General features: G+C 44.0%; 1 protein-coding gene across 1 annotated transcript in view; it reads left to right on the top strand.

Moving 5' to 3' along the window:
* The first annotated feature begins 3078 nt into the window (after nt 1-3078).
* THBS4 (thrombospondin 4) overlaps nt 3079-17399 on the top strand; it is a 40293-nt gene continuing 25972 nt past the window's right edge. Inside the window, exons 1-4 of the mRNA XM_075019659.1 lie at nt 3079-3232; nt 7472-7675; nt 11807-12054; nt 13155-13260. Coding sequence (XP_074875760.1) covers nt 3145-3232; nt 7472-7675; nt 11807-12054; nt 13155-13260 — 646 coding nt within the window. The 5' untranslated portion in view covers nt 3079-3144. The remainder of the gene's footprint in view (nt 3233-7471; nt 7676-11806; nt 12055-13154; nt 13261-17399) is intronic.

Raw genomic sequence — 17399 nt, 5'->3', positions numbered from 1 at the left:
GTATGCTTAGAAATTTATTGATTTATGTAAAGTAAGCAGAACAAATATTTTAATGGTTGAGGTTTACTTGCAGATCCTATATAAAAAAAACCAACAGTCATATATTTCTGTAAGAAGCTTCCTTACAAAATGTTACTGGCTTTATGAAACTTTCTTGAAAACACAATGTCCAATAATCACGGTTTGATTCTTATCCAAGATATTAACCTCCAGTAAATTAAGCTAGAGTTTGTACTTCAAAGAATGCACAAGAGTGAAAAGGCAATAGATAGTATTCCATTGTTTTTATTGAAAATGATGATTAGAAGTTCAAATAGCCCCTTCCAGACAGCAGATAAACATTATACTTTGTGAAAATCCCTTAAAGAAGGTTGTGCTTGAGCACAAAATCCCCTTCAGTCTGTAACTTACTCCAATAATAAAACTCCGCATAGAAATGGAAATTGGAAAAATTGTGGTGACCTTTATGTGTACTGTCTAAGTTCATCCAAAGGTGGACTTAAGCTGCTGTTTATATGCATTGTGAACTGCTTCCCTTTTGTTACATTGTATTTTGCAGCATGCTCTGTTTGCCAAATATTGCTTCCACGTGCACTCTTGGTGAGTAAGCATGAAGAATAAGCAGATGTAGAGCAAGAACGGAATATGGTCCTCACAAATCTAACACTAATGAGTATAGGGCCAATCAGCAACAGCACAAGAGACTCCCATAGGGCCAATCGGCATCAGTGGAAGAGACTCCTCTGTAGTTAAATCAGAAGTGAAAAATGGTAAGTCAAAATTATTTAATAAATATTTTTCACAGAGAGAGGAATTTTTTAAGAAAACATTTTGTATGTTGTGATAAACTCAAATAAATTACATAATAAATGGTTGCAAATAATTCATGGTGTTCCCTTAGATAGGTGAAAGCAAAACTTTACTATCCTTTTAACCCTCTTTTTTTGTCTGCTATACTCACTGAATGCTTTCTTTAATACAGAACTGTGATGATTTTGCAGACCTTCATGATGTTTTTGTGTCAGGCATTTAAGCCTATGTTTCCAAAGAATGCTCTTTGGTGATGAAGGGCTTTTCTGTAGTAGATGGTAGAGCAATATCAGTGCTGCTCTAGGTCCACATATTAGCTTCTGCAGCATCTGTGTTGTCTCCATCCTTTAGGCTGGGGATGAGTTCTGGACTGAGACTTCTTTCTAGGGAGCTTGTGGCACTGTAAGTCTTTCCTTCTTCCTGTTTTTGTTCCACATCCTTGCCTCCTGCTCTACCCCCTTTCAGCCTCCACCTTTCTCCCTGCTCCATAGCACTCTGCACCTTCTGCTCTGTTTTTCTCACTCCACTGTGCAGCTCTCTGCCAGCCTGCTGACACCACCACGTCATTGTGTCACTTCCACTGCAGGGGCAAGGGCAGTGGGCGTGAAGCCAAGGCGCTTCTTGTTGCGTGGAGACATATAGAGAAGAGCAGCAGGGTGAGGAGGAGGAATAGCACCGTGCTGGGACACACTGGCTATGGGGGAGCACCCTCCAGCCTGGTGCTGGGCAGAGGAAGAAATGAGTGACTAAAGGAGTGGTTCAACACTGTTGCACAAATAAGCTAAGAAGTAGGGTGTGTTATCAGGTATATACCATGCGGGGGGGGGCAACTAAAGGGCATGTAAATATAGGCCAGCTGAAGGTATTTGAAAATCCCACAGCGCCTGGAGAGAAGCCCACACCTGTGCTCTGCGCAGTGGCGGGGCTGCTTGGGCAGACCCTTTGCAGCGCGCTTTGCAGCCCCAGCCCTGCAGCGTGCTGTGTCTTGCCTCACACACAATGAGCCCCCCAAGGGCTCTTCTCTGCAGTGCTCGTTAGCTGTATACGCCAAGCCTGATGTGACTGAACATTAATCAACACTACTTTTCTCACTTAACATAAAATTTCCCTCCTATTGTTGCCCTTCTTTTTATGATGTAAATAATATCAGACAGCTCCAGCTATTCCAATTGCGCACTGGGTAGCAAGCTGTGAGGGAGCCAGACATGGCTTCCTGGGCTTCTTCTGACGTGACCGAGGTTCGTCTGCAGGGCTGAGGCACACAGAGAGGCACAGGACAAAGAGGGCAGGTTGGGAAGCCCACCATGTGCTGTCAGCTCCTGAGTGGGAGAAGCACCTTGCAGCTCTTCTACTGCCACAGGGTCCCGTGGGAGACCCCCTCCTTTGTGAGCAGAAAGGGTGGGGGGGTAGGGTGGCCTGCCTGATGGGTGGTTCCACGTGGGCATGGAGGAAACCGGTTGCACAGCTGCTCAGCCCCAAAGGGGCTTGCTCGCTTGCTCTGTTTCTCCCGTCCTTTCTCAACATCAGCAGGGCAGAGGCTAGAATTTGCTGGAGTAGAGGAGAAGCAATGGGATAATGACATCCTGGGGGCATGCACAGTACTGAAAATTGTTGTAGTTGAAAGCAGAAGGTTTTTTTTAAAACTGACTTTGGTTAAGTCATCGGGTTTGGGGGCTTGTAAGACAAGCAACCTTTTTCAGTAGCCTCAATCCAGTCGGTCTGAGCTCTCCCAAAGCTGCGATCTCTAAATGAAATGGAGGAGCAGATGATACGTTCCTCACTTTGCCATAGTCCCCTAGAAAATGAATTTGCCCCAGTCTGCAATCTGCACGACCCCTTTTGGTGACACTCTTCAGACAGGAAAAGTGGATGAGTTAAATTCCTACCAAGACCGAGTCTAGACACCAGAGCATCCCCATCCGTTTTGAATTCAATGCCACTTGAAGAGGTTTCAGTTCCCGGGGCTCCTCAAAGGGCAGCCTCCAGCAGGGATCCCGGCAGGTGTTGACCTCGCCGGTCCTCGGCAGGATCTCCGGCTCTGCCCGGTCTCAGACACCCCCACCGACGCTGGTCGTTCCCGGCTCGGGCCCCGACGGTTCGTTCGCTCCGTTCCGGTCCACCGCAGGGCTCGGCCGTTCCCCGCCGCGGCCCCCCCCCGACGGCGCGGCGCGGCCCCCGCCCGCCCACCCGCCCCCAGGGGCCGGGGGAGCCCCGGCCAATGGCCTGCCGCCGCCGCCGGCCCTCCCCGGACCCGGAGCCGCCCCCGTTAAACGGCGGGGCCCGGAGCGGAGAAGGCGCGCCGTCCTCCGCCGCCCTGCTCGGCCCGCGGCCGCCATGGGGTGCGAGCGCGGCGCCGCCCTGCTGCTCCTGCCGCTCGCCCTGCAGCTGTGCCCGGGCCGCGCCGCCCCGCCCGCCCCCCGAGGTAAGGGCCCCCGCCGCCCCTGCTCCCCTCGGTGCAGCGAGCTTTTCTTTCCCCTCTTTCACTCCAGAATGGCTTTGGGCTTGCGGCGCCCCGTCCTCTCCGCCGGGAGCCCTGTGCTGGCAGGGACGCGGGGCTGGGGAAGCACCAGCTCCGCAGGTGCGAGGGGAGCCGGAGCCCGAGCCGGAGCCGGCGCCGTCGCGGACCGCGGGAGCGGCCGCTGGCCGGCGGGGCGCAGAAGGCGCCGTCGGAGCCGCCCCGCCGCTGGGCTGCCCGGGCCCCGCGGGCGTCCCTGCCCGTGCTTTGACCCGCCAGACGGGCGGTGGGAACTGGAGGAGGTCGCGGTGTAGCCGCTCCATCAGCCACCCCCGCTAAAATCAGCAAAAAGTGGTCTGGTTTTATAGGGGTGCTGGTACGTGTGTTGAACGTCTGAAGAGCCCCTTTTCAGTTGCAAGTTGTCATAAATGGGAAGTGAGTTCTAAGCTATGAAAACTCGTCGGGAAAACCCTACTTCATAAAGTGTGTAGGAAAACAGGTACCTTCGAAGTCCGGCGTTACTTTGGCAATGCTATGCACGCAGTTAAGTCAGGAGCCGCTTCATTTTAGAGCGTGCATAAACTGAGTGGCATCGCTCTCCAGTAGCAGTTTGTGACTGGAACCAGCTCAGCTACTGAGTGCAGCAGTTAGCATAACTTCGTGCCGCTCCACGAGCCTTAAAGCTGCTCCTGGTTCTCTCTGCATTTTTACCCCCTGCATTGTCGTACGAAATTACATTTGGCGTTTTAATCGGTTATTCCTTAGTTAAGTGAAGCAAATCTAAAATACAGCCAATCAGATTAATTTAGCTGCATTCCCAAAAGCCTTTGTTGGAGTCCTTCTTGATGTAGTAACATTTCATCAAATTGTCATATTGAGAAGTAGGGTATTGCTATATTTTAAAAAATAGAAGCAGATTTCTGGCTTGTCAGGGGCAGTGGCGAATGAAAGGCCCCACTCTCAACATGTGAAATTTTCACCCTGCAGTCAGTCAGAAATCATTGCAATGGGGTTAGGGTTTCACTTCAGGTGTCTAAGCCATCATTAATTGTCTTGAAAAGTGCTGAACAGCAATGGAGCAGTGTTTACATTTACGGTTATTATGGTTAGCTGTGACTGGAGAAGAACCTTGGAGGGTCTCAAAAGCTGGTGTGACATGGCAGCAGAATTAAGGGAAAGAAAGGGTCTTTTATTTTGAGCTCCTTCCTATCCTGTGCCACTAATTTCCCATCTGAAGAGCTAGCCTTGATTTTGTGGGGCACATCTCCCAAGAGTGGTTTGCCACTGTCTCAAGGTGTATCTGATCCCTTGCTAGCATTTTCACAGGAGGGTGAGCAGCTCCCTTCTAACAACCACAGAAAGCAGGCAGAGGAGAGAATTTTTGGTCTGTCTCACGAGTGGGCTCAGATTAGCTCAGTGGGTATGCACACTCGTGCTCAGAGGCATGCCTGAGTCCTCACTCTCACTGCATGGATTGAAACCAGCTGCTCGTGCCTTTCAGATTCGGCAGTCCTTTTCTATCCATTTGTTTTCAAGTCTGCCCTTCCAGGGAGAGGAACAAAAAGGTGAGATTCTTCTAAAAATGAAATCTGAAATCCTTGTGGATTTTTTTTTTCTTGTTTCTTCCAAACAAGCAACTGTAAGGTCTAAGAGCTGTCTCTCTCTGCCAACTTTACTAAGGATGTAAAATGAATTTTCATAACCCCATTGCACTTCTGCTAGCCACTTTTGCTAGCATATCTGTTATTTATGCTAAAGAATGGATCCAGTCACATACTGCATCTACATGCTGGCCAGCAAAGATATCCCAAGAGAGGGTTCTATAACATGGTGCCGAAGGATCAAGTTGAGGCAATGTACTTTATAGAACACAACTACCAAACCAATTTGAGCATTCATTCAAATTTCAAAAATTTCAATGAATGTTTTCCATCAGGTTAGACAGGTGTTTGCCAGTGTTTAGTCATTACTTTTAGAATATTTATCCTGCATTTTTAAGTGTTTGGCTCTAGCAGATATTAATCCGTCTCACAGGAATTGATATAAAATCAGCCAACAGACCTAGAAGGACTGGACAAAATGTATAGCTATATTTTGTGCTGTCAGAGACTTAAGTACTGTATTGTGGTGCTCTGGCTGAGAAGACACAGCTGTATTTTATGAATTATTACCTGCAAAATGTTGTTGTACAGAGTAGTGAGTTGCATTTCAGTCTCTTGCTTGGGCTATTGCTTTGCTCTCTGTGCACTAAACGTGTTGAAATACCCAGCCTTTTGCCTCTGCTGTCTGGGTCACTGGTTTCAGTGGGAGCAGTGGTTGTCCTAGGATGCTGTAAATCTGAACTGAATGAAAGAGAAGTCCTTTGACCAGATTCATCTCAGATATGTGTTTCTTAGTTGTTTGACAATGGTATTACAAGTGCATATAAATCAAAGGCCTGATTCTTTTTGTGTTGTGTCCTGAAAACTCTCAGTAGACTCATGGGATCCTTGAACCCAATGCAAGTCTAGACTTAAGCAATGATCTGTATCTCGATGGTTTCATGAGATGAGGGGAAAAAGTCTCTTAATTTTTCTTTTTTTGGAAATTACATTACTGCCTAGATGAATGGATGCTCCAGAATGAGCAATGGAAGCAGCACAAACCCAGGTCCTAATATAAGGGAACAGGGTTTCCCACATGGCTGTGGGTTGGTCTGTGTGCCCATATGATTGTCCTCTGGGTGCTCTTCAGTCTCCTGCTTGTAGCATATGGAAACACTGGATTGGTAAGATAGCCCCATCACCTTAGTTGACGATGACAGCTTTGAGGTTGTGCTGGGTAGAAAAGACTCGCCTACAATGGTCTACCATTTTTTGGCCTGGGAAGCTAAACTTAGTGGTACAACCGTGGGCTCGAATCAAGGTAAGGTGCAATGTGCTGTCATGTGCTTTTGCTGTCTGCCTGGTGTTAGGGCTCTTCTCTGGTGGAAGCTCTACAGTATTGTGCTGGTATGGGAGAAAAATATGGCCCAGCTATGATAGGCCTATGGAGTGGCAGTGGTATAAAATGGCTAAATATGCCCATATATGTAAATAACACTTGTGCATAGTCATTTATCAGATGTTATTGGAAGGGTATTTTTTTATATATATATATATATATATGTATATATATATACACACACACACTGCTTTAATAGCAGTGGGTTGAAATAGGAGATTATCAAGAAACCTAGTGGAATAGTTTATTGAGTTTGGAGACATCATAGATTTAGGCTCATGGAGAAAACCTCCGGTTTGTTGTTTCAGTGCCATAAAGGGGGTAGCTGACACATATGAGTATAATCTTAGACTCTTTACTGATGCATCATGCAAAAATTAAAAGAAAAATTTGAAACAGCTTTCACTATGCCTTCAGGGTTATTTTTTTTGTCAGGCCTGTCCTTCTTTGTTATCTGTGCCAGAAGGGAAAGATGAGTCTTATTTATGTAATATATATCTTCTGAGAAGTCAGTGAAGTGAGGAGGAGGTTATGAACATCATATCGCTTACCTGGCTTTTTAGCATTCTAATTGGTGCCCTGCAAATACCATCAAAATGGTTCTTAGGATAAGTACACTGGAAATATGTCTGAAAATTTTGATGCTGGATCCTCAACCAATTGAAATGTGAACCCAAGCATCTGAATTTATGAAAGCAGAAACAAGTTAAAAAGGTTTCTGTTGAGGTACATCCTCAGAAGAGAAGAATTTTAGACATCTACCTGAAGATATTTGAGTACCTCAATTTGAAGACTAGATATTTCTATGTCAGTAATTTATCAATAATTCCTTTTTTAAAAAAGTTGCTAAGAGATAATCAGTTGCAACACAATCTATATGATATTTTGATAAAATCATGGAATAGTTTTGGTTGGAAGAGACCTTTAAAGATCATCTAGTCCTATCCCCTGCCATGGGCAGGGGCATCTTTCACTAAATCAGGTTGCTTAAGATGTACCTGCTAATGCCAGGGAGGTTGGACTAGATGATCTTTAAAGATGATCTTCATACTGGTAATTTTTGTGGTCATATTATTTATTTTAGGTAGGACAACTTGGGTTCATTTTAAAGTATCCATATGGAAATAGTGAAGAGTGTACAATCTTCAGTGGGTGGCTTCAGACTACATTCTTCTTTGGTCATTATTATATATAAATTGCTGTTGAAACTTGCTTATTTTTCAGTTTTTGATCTTCTTCCGTATTCCAACAAGAGAGTGGTAACGAACTTCTTGCAACAAGCATTTGGCGATCCTGCGGTGAATGAAGTGTACTTGCTCTCAACATTCAAACTGCAGCCAAAGAGCACAGCCACCATATTTGGCCTGTATTCGCCTGCTGACAACAGCAAGTATTTTGAATTTACAGTAATGGGACGGATGAATAAAGGTGAGTTGTTTGGACTATGTAAGGGAAAACTAGTGTTGGATCCATAGTTATTGGTGTGTCACAGATGGATGTTGAAAACTGTGTGATTAACCTTTGTGCTTGAGTCATTCCTGTTGCATGCTGTCACCACTTAGGCCCCCCCCCCCCCCCCCCCCCCCCCCCCCCCCCCCCCCCCCCCGTCACAAGGGAAAAGTGTTAGTTACATCTCCTCTCACTCCCCTTGTCTCTCCTTTCTCTCGCTGGATACTGCTCTCTCTTGGCCAGGGGAAGCTGACCTGGCAGTCAGCTGGTATCTCCACTCTGCCATGGCACTTGCTCTGAGCAATGCTGAGAAAGGAGTCAATTTCTTTTTTCTTTTCTTTTCTTTTTCCCCTTGGGACAATCACTGGTTCTGATTACTCAGGAATGTGAGGGACACATGCACATGCCGCCTCATGCATATGAAAGGCAGGTTCTTGTTCTGCTGACCCTGGAGGTTAGATGTGACTATGCAAGACAAACATTCCTAGCACTTATGGGATCTTCTGGGTGAATTGAAGTGTTTGTTCTCTGTTTATTGAAATTAGTTAACCAGGATTCAGAGTAGGAACTTCAGCAGACTTTTAGAAATGGAGAGCTTTTGTTACTCTGTAGACCAGATCTAGGATATATTGCAACTTCAAGGTTCAGCGAAAAATTGTTGAATAATGTAAGTTATTGTTGCTACATTGACTTCACCACTACTATGATAATTTGCTGCTGCAAATGTTGTAATCAGGCAGCTGAGTCCAATATACTGAGAAACTCTACTGAGAAATTTCAGTTTATACATAGGAAAATTCTATATGCGAAAGAAAAGCACATCTTTTGCTTGGAAAATGTAGGGGAATGAGTTAGATAAAACATTGGTAGTTTTATCAGGTCTGCCAAAATCCTTCTGAGTTCGGGGAAGAAGAACTTCTGTGCTATGTGTGTGTTGGGTGTAGTTAAGATGTGGTCACACAGCCCTATCAGCATCATACAATTCCTAACACTGACTTACCTAATTGCTAAATAAATGATAGATCACACATACTCCCCCTCTCCCTCACACACACACAATTGTGTGTGCAAATGTTATATATAGGAATGCATATGTATACACACAAATATGTGTGTTTGAACATATCAAACTCTTCTCTTGATTTTCAAGAGTACCTGCATGCCTGATGGTTACTGATATGCTTTAACTAACAGACTAAAGAGGCTTTCTGGTGGAAAGTTATGTGGCTTCTTTTGGTTTTGTCCTCAGTATGTTGGTGTTGTATTTGAGAAGTATCTGTGACAGGACGGTGGCATGTATATAGGCAGCATGAAAAAAATTCTACTGTCAGTGACCAGTGTTGGGTGTATGGGGGACCTCTGTAACCTACCTGTTGTAAAGGACTGATCAAACAGAGGGAGGCTTTTCACAGCGAGGCTGTTCCATGAAAGTCTCTTTGCCTGCTTATTACATTAGTACACCTTGTTTAACTCATGGCAGCATGTGACTAGTAGGCAGAGTTTTCATGGGTGATTTCTCTGGAATTGTCAAGTGTGCCATATGGCTACTTCATACAGTAAGCTAAACCACATCCAGGAGATCGTCATGTGAGCTGAGAGTATGGAGGGTGAGGGCTGTTTGTGATCCTCTCAAGACTGGAGATCATTACTTAAGTGGTGAGCCAATGTTGGCTTCTTAGCAAAATGCAGGGTCTAAATATCTACAGTTTTGGAAGGGTGCATATCTGCATAGTCCTTCCTCTGCATGGTATTTCTGCTTAAGCACCCAAATCTGATCTAAGTAGCCCAAAGCAGCCTTGGTTATCCTTTAAAGTGTCACGTTTGAGAGCTGTTTTCCAAATGGTTTGCTCATGTTCTGTGGTATACCTGATAGTAAAATGCTCATAACACCTAAATGTTTTTAGAGCACAATCTGAATTACTGGGCAACTGCTCAACTTGTTTTGGTTAGACCAGCTTACTTTTCAGAGGCAAATAGCATCCATGGGTTTCTTATCCTTTTTGAACGATTGCATTACGGAACAAACAGCGGTAAGTGCATAAAAGTGATGTAACTTAACAAATCTGTGAAGCAGTTCCTATTTTCTGGCAGAATTAGGAGTTTCATTGAAAATCTGTTTCTTAAACAGTATGGGTGAGCCAGGTGTTCTCATGAATGTCAGTGCAGAATATTGTAGCAGCAAATATGTAATGCAGGGGCTTGGATGAGTTAAATCTTATGGAGGCAGAGGCTGTGGTCCAGCAAAATCTCCCTTCAAAAGCCTACTCTACTTTACCAGATGGATATTTGGCTTTGGCTGAGGAAGGAATACTTGATCCTCCTTCCAAGCCAGACTGCTTCTTGTCCTGAAACTATTCTGGCAGGGTCTGTTCTGGGCCCTGCCACCATCTCCTCTTTCTTTCTCTAGCTTACTGCTGCATTTGGTCACTCTGAACGCAGAGCCCAGATCCAAAGACCTTGCTTTCATATGAGCAGGCATGGATAGCATTCATATAAGTAAAATGCCTGCAATGTACTCTGCCTTGCCAGATCTTTGAGTTTGCCAAGAAACACTACCTTTTAGCAAGTTACTGGTGACCTCGTACACCTTTGTGGAAATATAAGCGCTGGCAGTGTTTTGACATAGACAGCAGTGAAAACATTCCTGATATTGATCACAGCTGCTGAGACTTTAGCAGTAGTGTAGACTTTAAAGATGGAGACATACCCTGCCCTGCTCATGCTGGTATAAATCTGGATTCTTTTAATCATTAGACTGAGCAATTAGAAAAATAGTAGGGAGGATGTACCCAGTAACTCAGAAGGTCACTGACAAACAGAGGTATCACAGCATCAAAGAGGGTACATTAGTAGTGGAGAGGTGGGAAGATAATTTGTTAAATGAATAGAAATGGGATGAGTTCAGTAGGTGTTATTAGCTCTGAAGATAATAAGAGTTCTTCCCTCCACTATATCCACACTTCAGCTGACCTCATGTTAATGTAGGTGTTTCTTGAAGGTCAGAGTATTTGTGAGTTCTCACTTGATCCAACAGTAGTAGCCTTCTGTGAACTTCAAACAGATGTTCACAAAAGCCAGCACTTAACTCTTTAGGTGCCCAGCAGCTGTGCAGCTTGGCTCCTCAATGCACGTAACCATTATCATGAGGAAATAAGGCATATGCAGGCTGGTGATCAGTGGGATCTTTGAAACAAGGTCTACCTAATATTGTAGAGTAGTTATACACTGTCTAGATGCACTCAGCTCATTGCTTCTGAAGATATGCATTCGGAGAGCCAGGGAGAGATTTTGTGGAGAGAACTAGCTAGCTGGTATAAGAGATTTAGCTTGCAGATCCTAGCTTACTGATCCAATTTCCTTAGGAAAGAGACATTTTTTCAATATTACGCAGTGCATAAGAGTTTTTGTTTGTCTGCTGTTGTGTTTTTTGATGGTGCATTTTACTTCATAAAATGACAATTTGTTGCATGAATTATCAAGTAGGTCATTCACCAATGCCTTAAAAACTTGTTGAGAGGGGGCTTAGTCATCTTTAGGGGTGGAATATGTCTTTTCTGCATTATATTTTGTTTTTACTTACTATTTGTTACAGAGAAATGCAGGTTATTGGCTTGGAATCATGCTTCCTTTGGTTTCTGTAATGACACATTTGGATACAGTCAGATGGCTTCACTGAATGCAATATGCATCACTGAAACTGATTTTTCTAGTTGCACATTTCTGCTACAGAGTATTTCTAGGTCTATCAGGTAATGTACTTGCCTGCTGGCTGCAGGCTGTTTGCTACACCCTTCACCTTTACCACTTGTATTTTAGCACATGACACCATGTAAGGTGACATTGGTTAAGCCAGTTAGAGGCCTGGACAAAGCAGTGGAAAACGCTGTGCAGGCAGCAGTGCTTCACAAGTCATGCAAGAGTCCTGGTAATCCTGCTCTGAGAGTCAATGTCCCATTTATTATTACCATTTATATCTGCATATGGGATGAATTTACAAAAGCTGACATGTGGAAAAATACCAGAGCAATTGCAGATTTCCACAGGATCTTCCTTGATCAGCCTTGGGTTATCTGCTACACTCTGATAGTCCTTCTGTGTATTTTGTACTAGTGGTGCTGCGCTATCTGAAGAGTGATGGGAGGTTGAATTCGGTGATCTTTAGCAACATTCAGCTGGCTGACGGGAAACCCCATGCTGTCATCTTGTGGCTGAGTGGCCTGCAGCAGGGATCGAGCACAATAGAGTTATATCTGGACTGCCTGCAAGTAGGTGCTATTCAGGACCTGCCAAAAGCATTTTCAGCGCTGTCTCAGAGGTCTGTGGCAGTAGAGTTGCGCACTTTCCAGGAGAAGCCACAGGTGAGTGGGAAAACTGGGAGCAGGCTGAGCACTTAGAGGGATCACCAGGGATCCTCTGGATCACTGAATCCAGACCTCAGCCCTCGCAGCAGCCAAGCTCTGTACAATGGTGCTTCAGTAATACTTGACTATTACCTTGTGAAATAAATGTAAATATAAGTTCTCTATGGAACAGGTGAAATCTTAGCTTCATTAAACCCAGTAATACTTAGCTATTAGTTTTAAACACAATTTTTAGCTTATTAAAAAAATAAATTACTGCCTCCCTCACTTCAGTCTATGTGTTTGTTGGGGACTGTACTTCTTGCAAGGACTTAGCTGATACAGTAAGTGCAGCTCTTCATCAGCTTCTTACAGCTGTTCAGTATGAGCAGTGCTTGGCTATGCATGTGGCTTTCCTCTTCATGATAAGCCACATGGGCTAAAAAGACAAAAGAAGGGGGCGACTCAGCTGGTGCAAGAGTCCAACCCCTATCTGTTTGACTACAATAGCTTTTCCTCCTTTGTCTGCCAACCGGAGGTTGGCTTAGCTTCCTTTCATCTCTGTATCAGCAGTCCAAGGTAAACAGTATCTTCCACAAGCATCTTCCATCATCATTAATGCAAAATATGCATTAGAAGGTGCAAAGGCATTCTGCCCCCAAGGTTGCCCCCTTGTTTCGTTTCACTGCAGGCTTGAAAATGAGCCTGTTTGTATGGAGAATCATTGAGGTGCCCACATTCCTGACCTGTTTGAGGGGGGGACAAGTTGGGGAAAACTGCTTTGGATTCAGTTCAACAACAACAAAAAAATCATTCTTATGTGCCATGGATATAAAAATATGTGAACTTCCTGGTATGTGAGATCCTATGAATTGGAATAGTAAACAAAAAAAATTAAAAATAAAACCATAGCTATGTGAAAATCTGCAAGGCAAAGATTAGGGATTTTATTGAGGTTCAGATGGTGATGGGTGGTCCTGAAGGAGTTGGTGTATAGGAGCCCTGCATGCTTAGGAAATGGACAACCACTTTAAAAGATTAATTTACTTTGTCTGATATTTCATATTTTTTCCATTGTTGTACCAGAACTGTGAGCTCTGTTTTTCTTGTGAGTCCAGGATACACTAGATGAGCTGAAGCTGGTCACTGGAGGAACACTTGCCCAAGTGGGAAACCTGCAGGATTGTTTTCTTCAACAAATTGAACCTGTTCCTCAGTACACTGGTAAGGTCTGCAACCAGAAGTTAACGTTCTTCCTTAGGATATCAGTGCAAAGAAGCTAATGTGATGAATATTAAAGAATAATAAATATTTGGAGGAGCTGTATAGACAATTAATAACAATTGTTCGACTGAGTTACAGCCATGATAATTTCCTGTAAATGTTTTAGAAACAGCTCAGTTTGGAGAGAGAATGGTCACTGCTGGTGATGATAAAGCAATGAGTTGTTGTGCTAGTGAAGGAGGAGTCTGTAATGATTAAAAGAGGCTTTTTAGCCTAATTTGGAAGACAAACTTTTGTGATTGTGACCTGCTTGTGTTAGCTTAATAATATTTTAAGTATTCAAATTGCAGACGATTGCGGGCAGGAATTAGTCCTAAATGTGATGTGCTGCTACAGGCTTTATGAAAACAGGTAGATGGACAGAGTAGCAAGACCTATCAATGCACTAATCCACATGGCCAGTATTAATCTCTTGTTGATCACTGGAGTGTCCCAAAGAGGGGAGGAACAAGGTGTGAAGAAGGACACAGGAGACTGCAGAGCATGTTGGTGCTATGGCTACAGAGCCTGTGGGTCTGCGTGGGAAGAGCCTTTACAAGGCAGCCACTAGTCCTGCTGCAAGTTAGCTGAGCCTTTTGTCACCTGCTGGTCTGGAAATCTGCTCCAAACCCAATTCTTTTTTTGCCTGTGCTGGGCATTGTGGAGACTGAGCTGGGAACAGGGAGGAAAGGAAAGAGCTGAGGCTACTGGGATTCCTGCAGGTCACCAGGGGCTGGGTGCAATCCCCTGTGATGGGTGAGGGTGCTCTCTAACCTCTCGACACAGCAAACCTGGGATAGACTACCCCATCTGTACCCCTTCCTAGTCCCTGTCTATCTGCCTTCTGCTGCAGGTGTGAGGGAGAAGAATGGGTTCACCCTGTGCTTGTAATATGTTAGTATGTGACAACCATGGGGAAAAAAAGTGAGTTCAAGGTTTGAAATAGGATCCATGAGAAGTTCTCTCTCTTATACCCTTTCCTGCCACCCCTGCCAAACCCAACCCTGCAGCATTGCTACTTTTGATTAGAATAGAGACAAGGTACGCAAATTTTATATGAAAGCACCCTGGGTCCATTACATGAATATAGGCATCAGTGGTGTGCAGTAATAACAGAATCTGTTTTGCCTTTTAGCTGTATAAATACTCAGTTGCATATGCTTCTGTTTTATTGCTTCTTAACATATGTACACCTAGGCAAAAAATAGAGTTTTATCATGAAAGGTCTCTCTTTTTCCCTAAATCAACAGGCATTTGCACATAGAAGGAGAGGGTAATCCAGTGTTTCCTCCTGGGAAAACTCACAGCTCCGAGTGAGGTTTCCAGATTGAAGGCTTGCAGCTTTCTCATTTGTAACTTTTTGCTCATTAATCAATAATGCAAATGGTAGTAATACAGAGAGATATTGTCTCTCTCTGGCTGCCTCTGCTTGGCTGAGCTTCTCAAATTCAGTTGCTTATAACCTTCAGGTGGAATTAGTATAATAATAGTAAACCTCACATGGCTATATTCAAAGTCCACATAGTCAAATCCACCAAAGGAAAAGGTGCAAATGTTCCAACAGCAATATTAATTCAGCTGCCTTGCACTTTGTGTATGCTTCATGATGCCCTTTTGCAGAAGCAATATATCAGATAACCACAATTTTGCCTTCAGCCAGAAAAAGCTGGAATGCAAATGCTTAGCTGTAGCTGTGCATAGGGGTGTGACACCTATGCACCTTGGTAAAAGCATGCGTTTTCATACTAGTTGGAAAATACTTGGGAGATCTTTGGACTCAAGTAACTGTACGTGGCTTTGACTGTGTGCCTGGTCATTTGCTCACTGTTGTGGCAGCAGTATTCCCTCCCACCCTCTGTGAGGCTGAGACACCTAAGAAGTGTAGATGAGAATATGATGATCAGACAGAGGTTGAACATGTATATCTGGATCTTCCCATGTGGGTAGGAAAATACAGTGCAAGATAACACTGGGTTTGGTAGATGAAATCAGTATGCTGCATGTAATCATCATCACGAAATCATTCAGGTCAGAAGGGATCTTTGGAGGTCATCTAGTTCATGTAGGGTACCTGAACCTGACATAGTGTAAAAAAAATACCTGCGTTGCACCAGATCAAAGATTCTTTTAACCTAGCTACTGTTAGAGACAGTATGCCAATATAGACCCAAGGGCAAGAGTGTAAGACAGTGGAGTTACAGTGTGCATTTCCCGGAATGCTTTCCTTTTCTCCAGCAGTTCCTGGTATACGACGCTCTTGAATGAGAGGTGGAGTCTTTGTGTTTTGTACTCAATACATGTTTCCTTCCATGGATCTGTCCAGTCAGTTTCGAATGCATGATCAAGAATGCCTCCTGGCAAGAAGTTAATCACATGTCTGAGGAGATACCTCCTTCTGTTTACCTCAAACCTGCCTCTTTGTAATTCCATGTGCAACTTGCATATGCAACTTCTTTGGTGGAGGATTATGGGCTGACAGGAAACTGTTCTCATCACCCATCATCCATACTTTAATCATGGCTGGATCTCTGGTCAAGCAACCACAATCTCTTTGAATGACACTTCAGGAGTCTGACTTTGCTGGATGGTGGCAAGTGAGGTGCTTGAACCAATATTGATCCCAAGAGAGCTAGAAGTATCTATGAGGCATTTCACTGTGGCCTGCAATTACACAAGCTAGTGTTTGTATGTTTGCCCTGCCTGGGCCAATTAGCTGTGCAACAAGCTGATCTCCTGCTCTAAATCCAAGGCCCTGTACTGGAACATGTTGCTCAGAGATGCTGTGGATGCCCCATCATTGGAAGTGTTTGAAGTCACATTGGATGGGGCTTTGAGCAACCTGACCTAGTGAAACATGTCCCTGACATGGTAAGGGGGTTGCACTAGATGATCTTTAAAGGTCTTTTCCAACCCAAACCATGTTATGATTCTATACTGCAAGGTCCTGGGAAGAGAAAGACAGAGTAGCTTCCTGACATGACCTCAGGCTCACAGAGAATAAGCATGCTAAGGGACTTCGGTTCCCTGTTGGACAGTTATTCTTCAGCTCTGTCTCTGATTTAATTATTGCTGTGAAAGCCATTCTGTTACTTAGGTTATTACTGACTCTAGAGTATAGAGCTAGGGACTAGCTGAACTGGGGAGTTGCCTCAGTAGGTGGGGTATGGATGAGAGAGACTACATGGTAGGACCAGATAACGGTATAGCTTCAGGCTGTACCTTCTGCTTACCCTGCTTATTCCTGGGAAAAGCCACCCCACAATATACTGTGAACCAACAGCTCCCTGAAAGGCCTCTCTGAGTTCTTACCACTGATCACTGGTCATTCTGCTGCAGGTGGGGCCTACCGTAGGACTTGGCTTTAAATGGAAGAGGAAAAAAAAAACAACTTTGGGGAGTTAGTCATCTGTTTCTGCTCTGCTGTCTACATTTGCAAACAGGACATGTAGTTCATGGCAGTATAACCTTTTAGTCCACCTTAAAGTTTAGCAGTCTGCAAAACGTAACTGTATGGAATAGATCTGGTTTTGATTTAGATGCTAGCCAACAAACAGCATCTGAAATCTTGAGAATTTTTTTTCAGATCTCAATCAATAGAGCTTAAACCATTCTTTGTTTAAAAAAAACAAGCAAAACAAGAACAGACCCCAGCATCTGTCCCAACAGCCTGCATGCCAAGTTCCACTATGGGATTCTGAAATACCCATGATATTAAGTCCTGCTGCCTTCCTCCCATATAAAAATAAGACAAGGTTGGGACTAGAACAGAAGCGGGTTCTGGAACAGGTGGTTCCTGAGTCTTTAAACTTGTTAAGTGTTTTGATGATAAAATCTGAAATTAAGAAAACGTAGTATGTGAGGAGTTGGACAGTTCCCGCTAGAATGTTTGGAAACAGTTAGACATGCTTTGAAGTACAAAACAATGAGGTAAACATTAAGAAAAGCATTTTTTCATATAAGCTTTCAATACTCACAAAAGTAGCACATGAATAAACCTCCCTGAAGCTATTGGACATAATATCAAAATATCCTGCCTGCTCAGAACCTAAAAAATCATGTATTTGTGAAATTTGTTTTGACATACAGACTTAGAGAAGTAA

This window comes from Buteo buteo, chromosome Z (genome assembly GCF_964188355.1).
Source record: "Buteo buteo chromosome Z, bButBut1.hap1.1, whole genome shotgun sequence".
Taxonomy (NCBI): Eukaryota; Metazoa; Chordata; class Aves; order Accipitriformes; family Accipitridae; genus Buteo; species Buteo buteo.
The sequence above is the reverse complement of the archived record's forward strand: the minus strand, read 5'-3'. Positions and strand labels throughout refer to the sequence as shown.